This window comes from Synchiropus splendidus, chromosome 6 (assembly GCF_027744825.2).
Source record: "Synchiropus splendidus isolate RoL2022-P1 chromosome 6, RoL_Sspl_1.0, whole genome shotgun sequence".
NCBI lineage: Eukaryota > Metazoa > Chordata > Actinopteri > Syngnathiformes > Callionymidae > Synchiropus > Synchiropus splendidus.
In genome coordinates this window covers 14,276,729-14,296,723 of record NC_071339.1, presented here as the reverse complement: position 1 = coordinate 14,296,723, position 19,995 = coordinate 14,276,729, and the positions used below count along the sequence as shown (strand labels likewise).

At 47.2% G+C, this 19,995-nt stretch overlaps 2 protein-coding genes across 2 annotated transcripts; one reads left to right on the top strand and one right to left on the bottom strand.

Annotated features, from left to right (window-relative positions):
- The first annotated feature begins 5 nt into the window (after positions 1-5).
- LOC128760886 (matrix remodeling-associated protein 8-like) lies at positions 6-5,162 on the top strand. Its single transcript, XM_053868609.1, has 12 exons — positions 6-334; positions 527-553; positions 1,136-1,444; positions 1,515-1,616; positions 1,691-1,824; positions 1,880-2,059; positions 2,125-2,266; positions 4,178-4,336; positions 4,407-4,431; positions 4,493-4,569; positions 4,630-4,695; positions 4,754-5,162. Exons 1-12 carry the CDS (start codon positions 295-297, stop codon positions 4,774-4,776), a joined length of 1,284 nt encoding a protein of 427 aa, XP_053724584.1. The 5' UTR covers positions 6-294; the 3' UTR covers positions 4,777-5,162.
- Positions 5,163-5,657: 495 nt separating this feature from the next.
- Positions 5,658-19,572, bottom strand: per3 (period circadian clock 3). Its single transcript, XM_053868133.1, is given in 21 exon segments — positions 5,658-6,675; positions 7,080-7,230; positions 7,291-7,471; positions 7,536-7,728; positions 7,971-8,803; positions 8,882-9,133; positions 9,214-9,590; positions 9,665-9,776; positions 9,853-9,940; positions 10,016-10,144; positions 10,220-10,328; positions 10,405-10,561; positions 10,949-11,055; positions 11,975-12,053; positions 12,163-12,311; positions 12,464-12,515; positions 12,882-13,080; positions 13,327-13,445; positions 13,524-13,684; positions 14,687-15,056; positions 19,428-19,572. Coding segments are annotated over 20 exon segments (3,801 nt in total). The 5' UTR covers positions 14,923-15,056; positions 19,428-19,572; the 3' UTR covers positions 5,658-6,558.
- Positions 19,573-19,995: the final 423 nt, after the last annotated feature.

The window sequence follows — 19,995 nt, the reverse complement described above, 5'->3', positions numbered from 1 at the left end:
TATCTGTGTTTCTTCCAGTAAAACCCACGATTACAGTGACAAGCGGCAGCTCAGCATTAAGACACGGACAAACAAGATCAGAGAATCAAATTCTTCCACACTGAAAAGTCTTTTCAGCTGAAACAAGCAAAATTGTTTCAGTGGGAGGGATGTAGAGCGGCTCCGGCTCAGGTTTCTGCTCCCGCTCGGGGAAATTCTGGTGTGGGTCTGTTTGGGTTCAGTGGACTTCAATGTGCCTGGTTGGATGCTTCTCTCCCTGTTGTTGGACTGACAGCTCACATCTGTGGAGTCACCATGGCGAGTCACCGAGAGGATCTGCAGCTCCAGATCACCAGTGAGTCGCTTTTACTGCCCGGACCCAAAAGAATGAAATGGATTGTGAGTTGAGAATGTTCATGTGAGGCTGCTGCTTCACTTGCGCCTTGGCCTTTCGACTCGCCTGACTGGATCTGAGCTGTTCCCATTGTCCCATCAAATTCATGTTTACGTCAGACTGTTGACTAATCCTCCTTATTTTCTGTTTCAGTTCTTCTGGTCTCCCTCCTCAGTGCAGGTGTGTAGCCAGTTTGGTGTTTTTCTTTGTATTTTAGCAGAAACTGTCGATGACTATGAGTCACAAAAAAGATTGTCAGTCTCGAAATGTGTGTTGTTTTGTGTTTAATGTGTGTGTGATTTTGATTTTACTGTTCAGTGTCTTTCTCTGTGTTTCAACATTATGAGATGTTTCACAACTGTGTTTTCATGTCATAATCCTGCGTCTGACCCGAGGGCTCCTCCCAACGCAACCTGCCTTCCAGACTACAAACCAGTCACTGTTCTATTCCGAGCCTCTCTCGGATGATTCGTGTGTTAACCTTTCTTCCAAGGGTTGAGGCTCCAGGGTCTTCCAGCCTTCACACAAACCCCAGTTCTTCAGGTCAGAACCTGAAACTCAGGTGGTAACTGAGGCCACAATGTTAGATGACAGAGTGACAAAGAACTCTGCCATTATTGTTGAGTCTAAATCTGTCCATGGTCCTCATCCCTAACTTCGAGGTTCATGCAAGTGCGCTGACCCTTGCTCCAGGAGGAGCCTCGGCAGGACCACTGTGGTGTGCTGTCTTGTAACATGCCTCCACTCTGACCCTTCCTCCAGCATCAGGTCAGTCCGACAGCAGCAGCAGCAGCGTTGTGGTGGCTGGGTACAACTTGAGTGCTCCTGTTAGCTCCAGTGTGGTGCTCCAGTGTGTGAGTGGTCGCATGGTGTGGACCCGAGACAGGGTCCGGGACAGACAGCGGGTGGTCCACTGGGACTTGTACCGTGCCCGTCATGGCTACGGCATGGAGAGAGTGCTGGACATGTTCTCGGCTGGAGACCAAAGGATCTATAACTCGTACAACCTGGACAGGGTGGGACTGAACCCCAGCGCCTTCAAGGATGGGAACTTCTCCCTGCTCATCAAAGGTGACGCCGCTCTGCCTTGTTTCCTTGAGATGCTTTGGCTTGAAGCCTGTCTTGTGTGGTCGGTCGGCAGACGTCACCGTGAATGATGCGGGTCTGTACTCGTGCAACCTCCACCATCTCTACTGTCACCTGTACGAGACGGTCAGAGTTCAGCTCAACATCACCAAGTCACGTAAGTGCCAGACCTCACTGGATCCAAGTCTTCATGGTTGTCACGCGTGGTTGTCACGCGTGGTTGTCACGTAGGTCGTAAAGAGCAGCGGTACTGGGACGGCCAGAAGGCTGTGTACGTGGTGCTGCTGGGCAGTACTGTGGTGCTGCCCTGTGTCAACAGAAGAAAGGTCTGGACCGACTGGACTCGCGAGGAGGAGGAGCAGCAGGTGAGTGAGCAGCATCTTCTCACCAAGGGATGTTGAACAGCTCAGTTGTTTCCAGGTGGTCCACTGGGACCGGCAGTCACCCGGAGCCCTGCACGACCGTGCTGACCGACTGGTCGACCTCTACGCATCTGGAGAGCAGAGAAGTTACGGACCTGCGTTCCTCCAGAGGAAGATGAACATCAGCGGCACGGCCTTCTCCGAGGGAGACTTCTCACTCACCATCTCCAACCTGCAGGTGAGCTGGAGACGAGAGTCTCAGGAAGGCAGGAGGTCCTCTGACATGCGTGTGTGTTGAGACAGCCGTCCGACCAGGGGGTGTACTCCTGCCATCTTCATCATCACTACTGTGGCCTGCATGAGCGAAGAGAGTTCCTGCTCTCAGTGGAACCACGAGTGGTTCAGACCACCCTGCCACCCAAAGCTCTGCCCAGCGAGGCTAAAGGTATGCACACATCCGCTCCACTGCGCAGCTCCAGCACAGAAGATCCTGCAGACAGCCACATCTGTTCTTTCACTCACGTCCTCAGTGCAGCAGGAGCTAACGCGAGAAACAGTTTTTCGCCCTGTCAGCAAGTTTGCAGCCAGAACCAACAACCAGTCTGCATCTCCTCAGCAGAGGATTGTGTCTTAGCCAAGGCGTGTTCAGTGAGAAGAGTTGTCTTGGGTCAAGGGTCACAAGGGAATGTCCAGGAAAGTGTCTAGATGTGGCAAAATCGTCGAGAGAATATTTGTGGCCTGTCTGGGACGGAGAGCTGATTTCATCTCACAGGAATCCCACAGATCCTGGTGTGGACTGAACGCAGTTCTTCCACTCTTCAGACTAGTCGGCAGCAGAAACTTGCTCGCAAACATTTACATCTAAAAATGAGGCACTTACCAAGGTCTACATGTGGAGCACGATGAGTCACCATAGGACCACGCTCAAACCAACTCTTAATCCAGCATCATCTCAGCAGTCCTCTCCTGGAGGAGCGGAGTTTCTACTCCAAGTCTCTGCTGGAGGGCTGAGCGCTCTCTCTGAGGGATCCACACAGCTGCGAGGGCTGGAACTGAACCTACAGTATCTCACGCTGCTGTCAGACTGTCTGCTACCATGTTGACTTTGGCTCAGCTCTGACATTCTGCAGAGGTTTTACAGTTTCCTCAGTCCTTCACTGGAAAGTCCAGATGTTCAGGTTTGTTTGTTTTCATCACCTTCCTTGGAGTATTCATCTGTACGACAAGAAGGTGCGTCTGCAGGGCAAGAAGTAGGTCACCTACTCCTTCCTCATGTGAGTGTGATCAGTCTGGAGTCAGACTTATTAGAAACAAGGCCACAATGCGGAGGCTCTGTGTATCTCTGATGTCTCTTCCAGTCGATGGAGAACCAGCTCACCAGCCCCTACTGTCCCGGGGCCAACCTCTTCTCCTCCTTCTTCCTCCAGCTATCCTGCTTCCGTCTCTCTGTGTTCGACTGCCAGGAAAAATGAATCACTGTATGCAGCTAGTCGTTCACATCTGCAGCTCCGCTTTCTCACTCGGCTCTGACCGTCCTCTGGTGCTCATCTACAGTGCAACACGTCAGCACCAGCGCAAACCTTCACTGTATTAGACAGGAACTTGCTGTCAAATGTGCAGCCATTATTCAATAACAAGGGCCAGTTTCATCCAGAGGCGAGACTCTCCCTGAATGTTAGGAGCTCAGTCATCTGTAGAGACTCAGAGGAGAGCCACCTGGGGAGATGGATGTGCATTATGGGTGGATGTGTGCCGCACCGATCAGTTATTTAAAGATCCATTTAGGTGACGTTAGCTGAGTGCTCTTCTATATCCAGAGTCAGTGAAGCCATAAAGCAGCTACACGATTCTTTCATCACGTCCCAGTTTTCACCTGGATAGTTGGGTCCGCTCATGTTACGCTACACAGCTGCAGCTCTACACTACATCCAACATCGCCACTAAGCCCCTTCAGCAGTAACATCAGAGTCAAGTCGCAAAGCTTTGACGTCACCATCGAGGAGAGACACTCAAGTCTACTGTCAGCGACACGTGATCATGAACTTCAAAGTTTACTGAGCTGTCGTCATCATGTGGCGCTGAGCTTTCTTAGAAAACACCATGTTTCTTGACTTGTAACCACAGACGGTCACAAAATATGAGCTCATGGTATATCATAAGTCACCAGTATATACCATAACATGAAAGCGTCTCACCGGTGGTGGAAAAAAGTACTTCTGAATGAGGGGCAGAGTTCAGACCACCAAGTGTTCATGAACTACAATCCACTGTGACTTGGCCACCGTATCATAACAGTGACCTCTGAACAAAATCTGCTGTGCCACGACTGAATCAGATTTCTCATTTCCACACCCAGAAACCCCGAAACCTGATAAGCCCTCTGTCATCAACGTGGTCCTGCCTGACCACAGACACAGCTTCCTTCTGCCGCTGGGCTATGTCCTCACCGTCTTCCTTCTGCTAGCCTTCACCATCCTCACCATCATCCTGGTATCACGCAGACGTGGAGCCCAAGGTCAGGCAGAACACTCCCCTCCGACCGCCCACTCCTGATGAGCATGTACTGACTTTGTTTTCGTTGGCAGAGGTCCAGCCGCAGGCGTCCATCAGGTCCGTGCTTCCACCTCTCTCTGGCCTGCTCACGCACTCAGACGTCTCTCTGTTGCAGCAGAAGTCACAGCAGCTCCGAGGGGTTCCAGTTGGATGAGCCACACCTAGCGACCTTGGAGCTGGAGGAGACCACCTTTGGTGAGATGAAACACAGAGGCAGGTCCAACAATGGTTCTCTTACTCGCTCGGTTATTGCAGACTACAAGAACAACCTGCTGAAGGAGACGAGTGGATTCAGCTTGACGGCCATCGACCTGGATAAAGGTGCCGTCGTCACCAGCTCCCAGTCGTCTGCAGCCTGAATAACATCTGTTTCTTTCAGAGCTGCAGAGGTTTTCCAAGTGACGCTGGCTGGACCAGAGACATCTGGAAGAGTCTTCTCAACCAAAGCCATTCATCTCTTTCACTCCAGCTCTGGATTCACACTGCGGTGGAGGAGAAACCTGATGGTCAAGCGAGTCAAACTCACTTCACTTGACTTCAGGCGATTTTAGAAGAGAAGACCAGCCATATTGACCACTCAAACAAGACTCATCATGTGACAATATCCCAGTGATTAACCCCCACCAAACATGCCAACTCATTAGCTACTCTATACTCTCGCCACTCGCCGTCTGCATCTCCTCCTCACATTACGACAGTTTGACTCAGACTTTAATCCAAAGGACTTTAATGCATTGATGATCACCTGTCAGCTGTTGTGAGTGTGGTCCTGATATGTTTTTACCCAATTAAAGATCATGAATACAAAGCAGAGCATTACCTTGACTCTTCTGTTGCAGCTCCTCAACATGATGGTGATCATGACCTTCATGACAGTCAGGACCGGAAGACTAAAGTCTTGCAAAACTGACTCTTAACACCAAGGAGCTTCAGTCCAGTCAAGCACATATATTGAACCAATCCGGTGCCTGCTGAAACAAGCAGCACCAGACTGACCATCAACTGAGTTCAGTCTTCAGAGCCCAGATCAGTTGGACCGGACATCAACACCCACACATCTGGTATGAACACACTCAACCTGGGACCCGACTGCTGCTCTGTATCAGAGCCACTCATGTGGTCCATAGCGAAGGTTTAGGGGCGGACGCCAACCACACATAAGAACCACTGTGGCTGAGGAATGTTCAGAGTTGGCCTCAACATGAGACCATCTGGACCTGGAAGGTCTCAACAAATCAAGTTGTATATGTTTCAGAATAATTTCATCCACGAGTCAAGAATAATAATAGTTCATACTGATTTATTCATTCCTCTGTGACAAACAATCCCTGAATTCATGACAAATGGCTTTCATACACCTGATTAGTGTACATTATCTATAAAACACATGACAGTCTCATACGTTCATCTAAAAATGGTAGAAAACTCTCTGCTCTGCTGAGCAACTGTTGAAAGAAGCAGCGTTCCATGGATACATGAACAAATGCAGAAGAAGAGAGCAACATTCACAGAACCATAAAGCAGTTTGTCTCATTTGCACAACAAACACAGATTCGCATCCGCCGGCGTGAGCGCGGCAGTCAGAGGTACTGGGCTGGACACGGTGTGGAGAAAGCTCAGGACGGGATGTTCAGGTGGCAACATTGGGCGTGAGCCATCCGCCGTAGTGAGTCACCGCACAATAACAGGAGATAGACTATGGAATCAGGTTACACTCAAGTCAGGATAAATTTACAAGAGCATCACTAAACATTAGCAACAGTTGCCCTCATCACTGAAGGTGTTAATGTGGTACACAACCTTGCTGGTGGGGCCTCCAGCAGTGAGCAGTCAGATGTGTGTTCTGACCCGCGCCTGGGACCAGCTCTGTCCATCCACCCGCTCCACACACCAGGTGTTTGCACGTGCTGCTCAAGGTCCGGGGCAGTGATCGGCAGACCCTCGCAAATGTTGAGGCGAGTGGTCGTGGTGATAAAGTCCAGGTGATTCTCGGAAAATGCTGGTTGATTTAAAAGGCTGTGACGTTCTTCATAGTCCCCCTGTTCCCCTCTGATTGGTCTCCACACTGAGCCGAAGCCTGCAGGTCCACGCCTCAGCATTCGTCCAAACAGACACGTGTTTCGGGGTCATGAGGGTTTCTGAAGGGCTTGAACACTGCGAACTGAGCTGCCGACGGACAGTCCCTCATGTGTCCACCAAAGGTCCCAGTGAGTCCTGCAGCAGTGGGTCCTGAAGGGAAGAGCTGTCCGGGTCCGGGCTGGCCTGGGCCATGCCGACACCAGTGAGGCAGCTCACACAACCCTGTAGACAGAAACAAGCAGGTCACATGTGCAGCCTGTAGTCAGTCTCCAACATCCCTCCACTTCAAAAAGGATTCTTCTGAGAGAGTACAGTAAAAGAAGAAAGGAATAAAACCCAGTAAGTTCTGAAAGAAATCTGATCCACTTCCAGACACAGACCTGGTCGACCACAGAAGAGGACTTACCTCAAGGACTCAATAAGAAAGACAAGTATCTCACAAAAATCATGTTGGCTGTAAGATAGGCTGTCACAAAATGTCCAGACGAACACAACCAAAAGTGCCCTCATTATTAACTTTGAAGAGACGATGTGTGCGCATCTGTATCCACATATGTTTCAATCTGTGCAAGTTTAATTGTTATTTAAAACAAGTTCAAGGCTCCAGGACAAAACGTGTGACCCACCTGGGTGTTTATCTCTTCAGGGATGGTATGCTTCTTGATCCAGGGATGGACGTCAGCAAGCTCCTCTTTCTGCTCCGGTGTGAACCAAGGCTGCAGGGGCTGAAGCACCCGAAGCTTCTCCCGGTCGTCTGCCAGCACCTCGGCCTGGTCCCTGGTGGGCCGTGAAGCACGTGAGCTCCCGGGCATCGGTGAGGACAGCCAGAAGACCTACCTGGTGTGGATCTGGTACGTCATCATGACATGCTCGGAGGTGTGCTGGATCATGTTCCACAACGAGTTCTCCACTTGGTTGTCGAAGCTGTGCTGGTGCTCTGCCGGGGCTTCTTTACGAGCCTTGCGTGACGTGTCTGAAGAGTCATTGCTGGCGAAGTACTTGCTGCTGTTGCTGCTCCCTGTGAAGCCAGCAGAGCTGCAGGTCAGCCACGGTCTCAGCAGCAGAGGACGTGTGATGCTCACCAGTGTGCGAGGTAGATGTTCCATTGGAGCCAGATCCTGATCCTGAGCCAAGAGATCCTCCAGACTCGCCTGACCCAGAGCCAGAAGCATTGGAGCCAGTCCCAGAGCGGGCGTCCTCCTGCAGCAGCATGTCCAGCAGCTCACTGGACGTGGACTGGTTGTCATGGTTGCCAGAGTCGCTCGGTGCATCACGCTGGGGAAAGAAACATCACATTACTGTAACTCCCTGAAAGCTTATCACTGAACACTTAACACTGTACGATGAGATTTGCACACACACAAATGTTATTTCAGCATTCCCATCTGCCAAACTAAGCTCTTCTCACTGCCTCAAACACACTTTCAGGGACAGCATCTCACTATGTGTACTACCTTCTGAGACAAGAACGAAAGTGTTCTTTGTATTGTGATGCCCTGGTCCACGACCAGACTCACCTCGTTGGCATGTTGTTCGTGCAGGCTTTCTGCATGGTTGTGCCCGGTGCTGCTCTGTCCTTCACTGGGTTTGGGCAGCTCTTCCTGGAGCAGGTTGAGTTGGAGCGGAGAACTGGAGCGCGAGCTAGAAAACAAAGCGCGAGGACCAGCTGCCTCCTCCTCCTCCGCCCCCACCGATGAGCTGGGTCGAGGTGAAACCAGCAGTGACCCCGGGGAGGCCTGAGTGTGGGGGACCTGCAGGCCTTGAAACTGGACTTGAGGCATTGGGGCAATGCCGTTCGTGAAGCTGCCTACAGAGATGGGTGGTTGGGGCATCATGGGAGGCGCAGCAGTGGGGTACAGAGAAGGATACCCCGGAGGGAAGCTGGGATAGTTGGGCAGGATGACAGCCATGACTGGTGTCATGTAAGGGTTGAGGTTTTGGGCCGGCGTGATGGGTTGAAAGTTCTGAAAATTCATAACATTCTGGATGGGTTCCATCTGGATTTGCTGCATGTTCTGGTTGGGCTGCATGACGGTGAAGTTGTAGGTCAGCTGGGTTTGGTCCGGAGGCTGCATGGTCACGGGCGGCGGTGCACCAGGCACTTGCTGTGACCTCTGCGATTGCTCCAGTCCAAGCTGACTTGCCATCATGGGGAAGAAGGGGGCCTGCAGGGGTGGTACCTGATTGTAGTGCATCTGGGGCTGGGAGGACTCAGAGGAGGGCCACGAGGAATTGGGGACACCGTGAGGGAGACCTGACGGAGAGGCATAGCTGTCTGATGAGCCCTGGAGTCTTGAGGGCCTGGGGCGTGGCCTAGGCCTGGACCGAACCCTCCGTGAGCAGTAGTCTCCTGTGGTCACATAAAGGTGACATCTGTGACTTAAACAAATGCTCCCCTCACCCACCACAGTCTCCATCCAACACACACCTGGGTGATGAGAATGAGCCATGGAGCTGTTGTCCAGCTGCAGATAGGAACTGTAGGGGCTCTGCAGGATCCGATGGCGGAATCGATCCACGTAGTCCTGCTCTTCTTTCTGCGTGTGAGCCGACAGAACCTCCTTGGTGAGACCGACAAACCTCCGCTCTTCAGTGGCAGGACTCGGGGTGGGCCGGACCAGAGGGGGAGCAGAGTCTACAGGTTCACTGCCCATCGGGGCGTCCTCCAGGGCAGTGGCCTCTGCAGGAGGGAAATAAAAGCACCAAAGTGACAAACTGTTGATCAGAGTACAGAGCATAATCTCAACAGGTAGTAGGTACCTGATTCCGGCTGAGGCACGTGAACGATGGTGCTGCTGTACGAACACTGACTAGTCACGGACACAACGCTCATGGCCTTGTTGGATAAGGTGATGTCTGTCAGGGGCGCCCCAACTACAGCTGCGGCACTCGGGGTGACCGACGCCTCGCTCTCCAACACCACCACTGCACGTGACAAGAGAGTGAGAAAACCTGGGGCTGGCTCACCACCTGTTCAGAGGAAGTGTCTGTGATCACCATCTGAAGTGGTCTGAGCCACGTCAGCTGCTCCAGCAGGTTTGTCATCTTCTGAGGTAGTGGATGAGGAGGAAGACGTCGCCAGGGACTGAGACTCACTCTTTCGTTTCAGAGCTGGACCTGCGCAACTCTCCAAGTATCTGAACAATCCAACAAACAGAACTTTAACATTCTGAGAGCTCAGAAGAGAGTTGATGAGAGAGTCAGAACATACTTGATGATGTTGTCCACACAGTTGATCTGCTGGTAGGAGGGAATGTGTGTTTGTTTGCGGTTGTCTTCATGATCTTGGCGGTCAGAGTTTGAGACAACCGGCGGGAGAACAGCTGGAATGTTGAAGCAGGAGTGTCAGGAAACACAAAACAAGGACACCAGACAGTGTCAATCAGTGTGTCGCAGTACCTGTCGAAGGTTTTCCAAGAAGTGCCAACCTGTGACGGGGGTCAAAGTGGCTCCAACTCCGGACTCTGTTCCCATTAGCTGACATTTGCTGTGGAACCAATAATCGGTGTGAACAACAATTTCAGAACCAACATGATCTTTGTCAGCAGAACTGCAGTCTCACTGGTTCACGGTGTGAATCCTCCCACAGGTTCCCATTGCTGTCACTGGAAGAAGCCACACTGATGTAGTGCTCGTGGGAGCCATTGCTTCCCAAACTCCCGTAACCACTGGAACCATTGTTGTGCACAGGCTGCAGGAAGACAGCAGGGATGGATTTTGAAACAATAATAGATGCTTCTAATATTCATCTGCAACGACTAAATACCTGCAGGAAGAGCTTGTAGATCTTTGCTTGCAAATCTCTGATTACTTCAAAGGTGACATTGAAATCCGCCTTGGTGTGGGCAGCAAACACGTCTTCATTCAAAGGACTCCTGGATGATTCACAGCACAAACATTAACGCAAAGACAGCAAACAAAAGGGAAGCAGTTGCCTTCACGGTTCCTTACGTCCGGACTTTATGGCGCCCGATAATGAATGCCACTTTGCGACTCCATGGGTTGATGAAGCTCGACCAGCTGGTGTCCAGGGTGATGTAGTCTCCATTTTGACAACGCAAACGCACAGGAGAGTGTTCGAACGGAGCCTGGCCAGCATACTTCAACACTGCAGGTACAAGACACACACTCATGAGTCAGCAGTAGTTTATATATATATATATATATATATATAGTTAGTAGAAAATAAAAACCACAGAGACTGAGTCTTGAATATGGAAATCAATATTTCACATTGGAACTTCATGTGAGGAATCTTTTTCAATATATGTCACATTTGCTGTTGGAACTTAGAGGAGGTTTGTCTTCACAGTTTTGCTCCATAGCAAGTTCACCGTGTCTATCATCACTCTTATGTAGGATAAGGAAATTTAAATATTGTACATTTTCCCATGATGTCTTCCCAACTTCAAAGAAGGGATGAGGTTGTTGGAAGATTTATTTCAGTCAGTGAAGTTTTGTGAGGCCAAGTCAATCAGCAGCAAATACGCCTCACCTTTACGGTGCATGGACAGCATGAGCGGTCGGTCATCCGGATGGATGGAAGTGAGCAGCGATGTGCCGATGAGATCCTGAGGAAGGTATCCCAGCAACGGCACAGCTCTGGAGGGCAGAGCAAAATCTAAATCAACAACTACACAATTCACAAATGCAGCCGTCACCTCACCTTCAAAGGTTGTCATGGAGTTGAAATAGTATTGACAAATCTAATCATTGACTTTTGCAAACAGGTGTGTGTCTGTGTCGCAGCAGATACAGGACATCTTACACATGTGAGTCCTGAGTCAGAACACTCAACAGGGCAAAGCAAATGCACCTAAACTCAACTCCACTCCAGCTTGAAAGAACTCAAGCTTTAACCTACATTCAGACGTAGCTGGCTACTTTAAGAAACAAAGACTATGCAGAGTCATTTCAACCTCCACGTTTTCAAAAATAAATCCATTCTCACACACCTGTTTAGAAAAAAAACATTCTGTGCACACCAACCTCAGTGATATTTCTGTGCCGTTTGGATGTTCTGTCACAGCAGTAAAGGCATAATTTGTTCTGTGAAGTGTACTTGCGTCTCTCGCAGAGACATTCCTCTGCTTTTCCCTCATCCGCAGAGTAATACTTAGTAATACATAAATGAAGTGAACTAAAAGTGGAAGAGTATGAAAAAAAGCAGGAGGATATTGCACAGCCCAGCGACGTCACTACCGCATACACACACATTGTGATGACGATGCTATAAGCAATTATCGTGCAGTCATACTGTGACGTCTACTGTTCCTTCATTTTGCTCATATTACATGCAACAGGAGATTTATCAGAGTTTAGCTGGAGTCCAAAAGTTTGTCTCTGTATGTGCCTGCTCTAGAGGCTACAGGATCCAGGCCTCAAGACTGAAGTGGGAATAAGTGGAAGAGAACGAGGTAAAAGTCTTTGGTGCATGTGTTTTTGACTCCATCTTGGCAGATGGTGCTCAGAAATGAGGTTTCAAATGTCAATGAACTTGAACCTGGTAAGATTTACTGACCTGTCGTCCACCTCCAGGAACACACAGCCAGGCGAGTGAGTCGTGGTGAAGATGCGCTTGTCCATCGGGATACGGGGAGCTGCACAAAATGAAGAGGCAATATAAGGCTATGCCGTTTGCTACATGAAAGACATATCTGAATAACAGAAATTATTCATTATTCACACATAAACCTTAAGCAAATCTACCTTCATATCCGGAAATGATGCGTTCGGCAAGTGCCAAACAGCATGGCTCTTCCTCCTCACCCGTACTTCCTCTTCCCTGAACCTTCAGCAGGTACGGCGTGATTCGAAACGGGTTGTATCGCATCTCGCCTTCCCTGTCCTTTCCACCCCTGAGAAAACCCAACCTTATTAAGATGAAATTACATTACAGCTTAGAAAATGTCCAGAACTATGGACAAATGAGGGACTTCATTCTGTTGATCAAATGAATAACCTTCTGCAAGAATTGTAGGCTCCAGGAATCAGGTCAACAAATACCAACCTTATTCTGCAGAAGAAGGACTTCACCTGGGCACAGTCAAAGAGGACTCCAGCTGTGGGGACAGAGTGAAGAGCAAATCATTTTTACATCAGGGTACCTGATGATGATTAGTTCGGTCAGAGCTGGTTGACTCTCCGTGTATGGAACTAACAGTAATGGAAATTAAAATTCAAAGCTCCCAGAGCTCGAACTACGTTGAAATATCACAATACTTGATTGCATGACATTGTATCGATACTTTTGCTGAAACATCGGAATATTTTACTGTGTGATCATTTCTTGATATTTTATGTGGCCTACTCCAATAATTAATACATAGATACTTGAATATGCTGCAGCATTTGTGATGTGTCTAATACTAATACCATCTGAAGGGTGTAGAGCAGAAAACACATCTTCATGATGCCGGGGGACACACCTTTATGAGAGTTGCTCCAGGGTGGCAGGTGGGGCTGGGCCGTGTGCGAGTAAAAGACATTCACGTCTTGATGGAACAGCAGCTCGACAAACTTGGCCGACTCCAGGAACTTCCTCTTGCAGCACAGGATGCTGGGCGCTGGCTCTGAGGCGTACAGCACACGACCGGTGGAGAGGGAGAAGACCACCGCAAAGGAGTCCTACACACAGACAGAAACATATGCACACACACAAACATACCAAGTCACACACACCCCCACGAAAGCAGTAAACACACATCCGCTCACACACCCGACCAAAGGTAAGGCAACAATAACGGGACCAAGTGAGCTCCATCTATAAATTCCTACGCAACAGTGAGGTGACCGTAGTGCTTCACATCTGTATGGCTGGGTTGGTCCATCCAGCAGATCAGCATCAATTGTTCTAGTCATTCGTGTCCTTACCGTGTTTTTGAGAGCATGTTCGGATGTGACCCCTTCCAGCTCGCTGAGGGTGCACACCGTGGCATCTCGCCGCTCGTCTTGGCCATTTCGCATCAGCAGCTTGTAGTACTCGCTATTGGCTGCAGAGGGCAACACAAACAGTCAAAGTCATCCCATTGCCTCCACATAGGAAACCGGGACAGAGGCTTTGAGAATACCTTGCACTTGCTTGACACAGTTGAGGGCGTAATGCAACGCCTCTACCGTGCTGGCTTTGCTTCGGGCGCGTTTGTCTGATGGAAGCCTCTTCTTCATTTCAGCGACAGTGTTCATCACCTCTTTGTGTTCTTGCCCTTTGCCCCCATTCGCATTCACACTGCTGCAAAGCATGAGCACAGCACCACACAGGATCAGCTGATATATTAGGATATGATTTTTGGGTGACCCACTCCACGTCTTCACGGTTTTGTTGAAAGTTCAATTGAATTCAACAAAAAAAATACATCTAGAAAGACCAGGATTTTGTTTAGATAAGATAAGATGGCCTTTATCAGTCCCACAGTGGGGAAATTTAACATGTCAGAGAAGCCAATGACAACCAAGACACTGATGCATATAAAATACATTAAAGATACACAACAATCCCCAAAGCATAAAAAAAATTACAAGCTATGAAAAAAAGACAAAAAATATACACATCATTTATAAACAAATATCATGATAAAATAGAGGTAAAGATAATATATATATATATATATATATATATATATATATATATATATATAGAGATAACGATAAGTTGTTTACATAATAACTTAATAGATAGACCTAATAGATATAAAATACATAAACAAATGATGGACAATCAACAATGGTCACCAGTCAGTCAGTTTTGGCGACAAGACGAGGAGGAATGATTGATAGGTAGATTCATCAGGCAGATTACTGGTTTACTACAAATCTGCATCGAAGGATTATTCGGGATGTTACGCAGCTTTGTCGGACCGACACATCTGCAGGCCAAACAGAAATGCAGTGGCTTACATCAATCCATGGACTGCCCCAGTATCAGCTGTGACCGCAGAAGCTGTCAGACAGCTTCCTCACTTCACAGAAATATGGACCATCCCAAACGGTGCAGTTAACTATCACAGTTCAGTTCTCTACAATTCCGACAGCATTTCAATGCATAATTCCTGGGCTTCTTTCATTAGCCCAAGTTTTGCAGCCAGTCCATGGTACCTCATGAGTTTTCAGATCAAACTGAATCAGGCTTGAATACACTACAACAAGCAGTGTGGTGCACGTACGGTGGGTACTTTGGTATTTAAAGAAGAATCTAAATAAAGAATCTAAATAAAACTCAGATGAAGTAACATACCTCTTAGTCGAGGTGGAGCCACTTGCACTGCCAGGGCTGTGATTGGATGATGAGGAGAGGTCATTTGACCCGCTGGTCATTTCTTCATCTTCCTGTCCCACTTCCCCACTCTCCTCTGTCCTCAGATGCTCCACCATTGCCCCAGCCTTCCCTCCTCCCGAGACCGAAGCCAATGCCGCATCCTCCCCACCGATGCCTCCGTCACTGCTGGGCATCTCCACACTTTGGTCACACATCAATAGAGCTGTTGACTATAATGATGATCCAGCAGGGTCTTCATATGTTCAGCAAGAGTCGAATGTTCCATGTGGGCATGAGTAGGAGCTCAACCATTTAGCACTGAAGTCTCAACATGCATCTGTCTCGGGCACTGCAGGTAAACCAAGAAAATAAGGAGACAATATCAGAACAAAATTCAAGTTCAGTGAACTTGAAGCACATGAAGTCTCTGTGTGTACCAGACCGCCCCTTTCACAAACTAACATGTTGACAAGGCAAAATAACTACAGATTCCTTTGAATGAAACCTAGTATCCATAATAAATATTTTTAGAAAACAAATGCCTCAACAGCAAGAGGCCACCAATGAATCAAGGTCTCCCCCTCCGTGCAGATGAAGTGTGGAACCACCGAGACACATATGTTCCAGGGGCCCAAAGTGCCACAGGTTATTATGAGGTCAGGTATGTAGGGAAGGGAGAGTCTGCGCAGAGTTTTGAAGATAAACATTTTTTTCCCCTCAAAAGAAGTTTTCAGCTTCCTCAACAACAGAAGGAAGGAGACGTGCTCAACATTTACTGAATAGATGTTTAACACAGAACAACTGAATTTCTTGACAGTAACAGTGATAATGGACAACATCCTCAAACCTTTGGGTGTGGCATTTAAACTAACCATCTGCAAATATTGAGCTTAATGTAGTTACTACTAGACACACTTCCATCTGAGCAACATTCGTGGGTGTGTTTCCATCAGTTTGGAGTAAATAGAGTTTTGACAGCGCCCCCTGGTTGAGGAGGAAAGTTGCAATTTTGTCATAGGAGCATTGGAGTCCGAGAGAGCCATTCGACTGACTCAGATTCTGAAGAGGAATATTCACTCTCTGATAAAGATCATAAAAGACGGTGTAATGACAAGTGATAGGCAGTAGCAGCATTGCTCCAGCACCTAGTGACAACCTGCCCAATTGCTGTCACAGTCCACCTGCAGTACATCTTGGTGTTTGCCGCGTCAGGGGAGCTGTTGGAATCTTATTCGGTGAGTGAGGTAGCAGGACTATGGGGGGAAAACATGCAGAAATGGCAGCAGACGTCACGAGTTCCAACTGACGTTCACTATCGAGCGCATGTGCGGCCCAACTTAGCTCAAACCTGATGAGGATCAGAAGACAACTACCGTACATGCATGTGCAAATGTCCACGGTGACATTGTCTTGTGTGTGTATATATCATGTAATGATGCTATCACATTGTCACAGTCGAATCCCTACCTAGCTGATATCCGGTCTGTTGCTGCATGAAGTGTTAAGGGGCAGAAGTGCTCACTCCTGCTCCTTTTGAATCAATGTGAAATAAATGTAAGGAGAAATGGAATCCATCGCGCAGGTCAATTATTATTATCGGAGGATATTATTGGAGACCAAGCTATCATGACGTGAATGAAAATGCTTTTGCCATATATCAATAAGAGCACGGCTCATTCGAAGTGATTGGTTTTTTAAATCAAAACTCAGTTTGGCAAGAAAATCATGACAATTACACCGTATTTGACGAAAGAATAACCGGAAGAATTCCCAAAATTCCCTGTATTTCCGACAACACCTCAGCACTCAGATATGAGGCTGGTTTTCTACTAGCTCAGGAATACTCAACATTTTGAGCAAGAAGGGAGCTAAACTAAAGAACAGGGCTGTCAATGAAAACAGCGGAAAAAAACTCTGCTTAGTGAAGATATGCTCAGAATCAGTTATTCAACCACACTGAACTTCCCGACATCGAAACTTCATGTCTCCAGAAATGCCAGACACAGTCTCGATGGTTTTTTTTTTCCCACAGCAGAAGAGTTTATTAGTGCACTGTTGAACCCTGGTGGTAATCAAGTTAGATACTTTACGTCTTCCTGAAGGCAGGCACCATCTCAAACACCAGTATTTGACAACCTTTGGCTTACATAGGCACTCAAACTTAAACATGCTATGAGTATGGGTGCAGTTTCAAGCCGTCAAATGGTCTTGCAAACCTATACATGTTCTATGCGAACAAATTATTAAAATAACTAAGCTGCTTTCATAAGTTCAATATTTTAAATTTGGGATCAAGAGGGTGCTGAGTCCAAATTTGGAGGTCGCTGTAAAACCACGGTTGATCACTACAATTCCAACGATAGTGAAGGAGGGTCCAAGAAATACACATTCATTCATCTTTCAGTGGGAGCCTACAACTTGGTCTCTGTCAAAACAAGCGTGACACACAATCCAGCAAAAGCTTACCATCCCCCTCCACAAGCCAACACGAACCCAGTGAACCCATCAACCTCAGTCCCTGCAGTCATTTCAGGGAAGGGGCTCCTTTTACTTCTCCTTGGTACAATGGAAAAACATTCAGCCATAGGTGTAAGAAAATACAATGTTAAAACTTTAAATATTCAACTGACACTTGCAATTGTGTTTATTAGACATCCCTGTTCAAATGTAGGAGTTGCATTCGTTCAAGTTGAAGATAACCCACATTTTGCTTTAGCCTATGAATGGTTTTATACTACATGATACATAAGGAATAAAATCGAATGAAGAACGATGTATAAATCATACATATTCAAATTTGGTAAGGATGGTGCAATGGCATGACTACATTCTACCATCAAAATCCAAATACTTAAGATAGCAATAAAATAAAACAATGTTTAGCAGCAAACGTTTACGGAAAAACTTCACTTTATTAGATGTTTTGACCATTATCATGAGTAATCTGACAGGCCTTTATCATAGCAGAAGCAATCGTTACAGCAACTATGTTAACAAGTAACAGACGACAAGAGAAACAAACCGAGGCAGACGCTGCCACTCTAACAAACATGAGCCAATAAAAATATCCTGCTACGTTCATCAGGTCAGCTCCGCAGTATTGCATAATCAACATGTTCAGCGTGAAGTGTACAAACATTTCACTACTGTATTACTTAGGGCAAGGAGAATGTCTCATTCTAGTCTTCAATGTGCTGAACTTTGCATACAGATTAAGTTAAGAGTCAAACAACTCAAATGCAAAGAGTAAAGGTAATTGATCAAAAGAAAATACGTAATAGATTCTTCAAAGTAAGTGATGAGGGGGATTTCTATTTTAGCTTCATTATAAACCAAAATAAAATGAAAAAATAAAAAATAAAATCTAGCAACAAACTTCATTCCAAGCGGAATTGTTAAAGTAACAATTTTCAATAGAAGGAGAGTCAATGTAGCAGAGTACAATGTTATTCTCTTTGTATGGACCATTAAATGCCTGACACAACTAGTATAGCAGGTAACTTACATAGTCATGGGTCATAAACTTACTATTGCCCTGAGTCACTCCACTAAAATGAAAACGTTCATTGCATCACAAAAACGTTTGGTAAAAGACAAATCGTCCCACCATCAAATATTGAATAGAAATAGAATTGTATTGATCTCTGTCCCAACTTAAAGTAATACTTTCAACACCAAGCACAGCCTGAGGGTGGTTCAGACTATTAAAAGACTGGCAGATGTTGCAAAAATAGATTGAATGTGGGCTGATGGGCATAGAAAAACTAAAAGTCTAATTGATGGTAAAAATGAAAATTAATAACACTTGAAGAGTGTAACAAACAGCACTGTCTATAGCTGCAGAAGCATGTGCATGACACTGGAAAGCAGTGAACATTTAAATGGCTTGGGGTAGTTCAAACCAGTGGAAATACGTTGAGTAGAAAGTCACCTTCAAGTAGGTCACTTGTAAAACCAGGAATAAACATTACATCAACAGTGTCCAAGAAGAGAGTTCATTCAACTACAGTCTTTCACAAATTGATATGGACTACATGAGGAGCATGGATGAGAATCAACCAAAGCCTGAAGTTGATCTGAGACAAAACAAACCTGAGACCCACTTCACCCCACCCCACATGAACCTAGTGACCTGAAAAACCCAATCATCTTACTGGGAGATCGCTGTGCAACTCCCTCTCCTCATAACTCCTAGCTACAGCAGAATGGGAGGAAAGCATTTCGGCTCCAAGAGACGGATGTGTCCTTACTTGACAGACAGCAACACAACCAACACTTAAACGCCTTGCCCAAGCCGCTCGTATACGATGAAAATAGAGGGAAATCAGTCAGAGGCGGATTACCTGACGTCACTTCCACGTAATGCAAACATTAACGGGACTTGGCGAGGAACTAAATGGCAATGATTTCACTGAAACGGAGGGATGTGCCCAGTTGGCGACATGTTTGTGCGCCACTGGAGCACTAGCTGATGAAAACAGTCACTTGTCTGGAGGGTAGACTGGTATCCGGCCGTCACACCACCACGGCTACACTACACTTGGAACTCGAAAACAGAACCATTGAGTAAAACCACAGGTAGCAGCTACATTAGACCTTAACAGACGCGTTTCTATCAAGTGGTATAAACAGTTCGAGCTCTGGGCGAGGTGCTTAGCTAGCATAGCCAGTTAGCCGACTGGCCACCGAAACATTTCACATTTGCAATTTGAGTGTTTACCTTTAAGACGCCATCTGTATCCAATGTTGAAAGCAATGAAGCTGATATTATTTAACCGACGGCGAGTTTAAACCGTATATACTGAGTAACACCTCCGTCACGCAGCTCAGCCACCGTCCACACAAAACGCCTGACACATTTGTGCAACGTGAGGCCGGCGAGCGATAACTCCGCCTGCTGCGCGATCATTGGACGACAACTTGCAATATTTGCATGTACGCTCCGATTGGCTGTTGAGTCAGCTGTGGGCGTGTTTAATACGGCGATCTGTCAACGGTGTAGTGGCTCTTCACGTGTATATCCATGTTACACAAGATGAGTGGGTACCGAGCGTGCGCACTGCTGATCGCCACACGTCAGAAGAGGCAGGATGAGCGACGCATCCAATTGTCCCGTGTTAATCACGCATTATAACATTAAGGTTATTGTCGTCCTCAATCAAAACTCGGACAGGTTTTAAACGTTGTAATCCAACCAACACGAAACCATTACATCTGCCCATAAACGAAAGAACGCTGCTTGTAAGTTTTTTTGTTTACTTTTTCGTTCCTCTATAACAAGTCAGAAA

What these genes read in the sequence shown, in the direction of transcription:
- LOC128760886 (XM_053868609.1), top strand. Translation starts at nt 295, where the DNA reads ATGGCGAGTCACCGAGAGGATCTGCAGCTCCAGATCACCA. An exon ending in GGTCTCCCTCCTCAGTGCAG is followed by an intron (nt 554 to 1,135) that starts GTGTGTAGCCAG and finishes CCCTTCCTCCAG; the next exon opens with CATCAGGTCAGTCCGACAGC. An exon ending in ACGCAGACGTGGAGCCCAAG is followed by an intron (nt 4,337 to 4,406) that starts GTCAGGCAGAAC and finishes TTTCGTTGGCAG; the next exon opens with AGGTCCAGCCGCAGGCGTCC.